The 650-nt window shown below is 35.7% G+C and overlaps 1 protein-coding gene across 1 annotated transcript in view; it reads right to left on the bottom strand.

The window, feature by feature from the left end:
* The window catches only part of LOC119592238 (nuclear receptor-binding protein homolog), a gene marked incomplete in the record, with an annotated part of 59302 nt that overhangs the window by 7140 nt on the left and 51512 nt on the right, over positions 1-650 (bottom strand). Inside the window, 1 exon segment of the mRNA XM_037941070.1 lies at positions 149-329. Coding sequence (XP_037796998.1) covers positions 149-329 — 181 coding nt within the window.

A 650-nucleotide genomic window follows, 5' to 3' on the forward strand; every position in this document is an offset into this window, starting at 1 on the left:
TATACACAGGTAGTAGCCAGAGGATGAACACAAGATAGAGAGAAAGACATCACGTAATTCAGTCAACATGAGAAGACAACAGCAGAAAAGAAGAAAACAGAAGAAATGAGAGTGTTATATTGACAGAGACATAAATAAGTGAACTCACACTTCTTTGGGTTGTGTATGAGAGAGTGAGCAGCAAGCAACTTCAAGGAGTGGACCTCGAACAAGACTTTGTGGAAAAGTAATTCTGTGGTGCGAGGTCGTTTATTATGGTCTGCAATCAGGCACTGCCGAATGAAGTCCCGCTGGGACTCATGTTCAAGGGAATGTATAGTTTTTTGCACCTGAAAGAAAAAAATATATATAATGAAGATAACCAATGGAGACTCATCATATATCTACTATAAATATCATGCAGATAAACATGACTCTAAAAAAGTGTATAGGTAATGTTATAAAATTTAATAGTGTTTAAACAGTTTGGTCCTACAGTCCTTTAAAGACTTCAAACTTGACTACATCAAGTGAAATGATATGTTTATATTGTCTGCTTTCATGAAGTTATCATCTACTCTTCTGATTTTGTCATTTACTGCCAAGCTTAGTACTTTTAGTTTCATATCATAATTCAGATGAGATAAGGAGGTAGCCAAAATAGAGGAGGG

Source organism: Penaeus monodon, chromosome 29 (genome assembly GCF_015228065.2).
Source record: "Penaeus monodon isolate SGIC_2016 chromosome 29, NSTDA_Pmon_1, whole genome shotgun sequence".
Classification (NCBI taxonomy): domain Eukaryota; kingdom Metazoa; phylum Arthropoda; class Malacostraca; order Decapoda; family Penaeidae; genus Penaeus; species Penaeus monodon.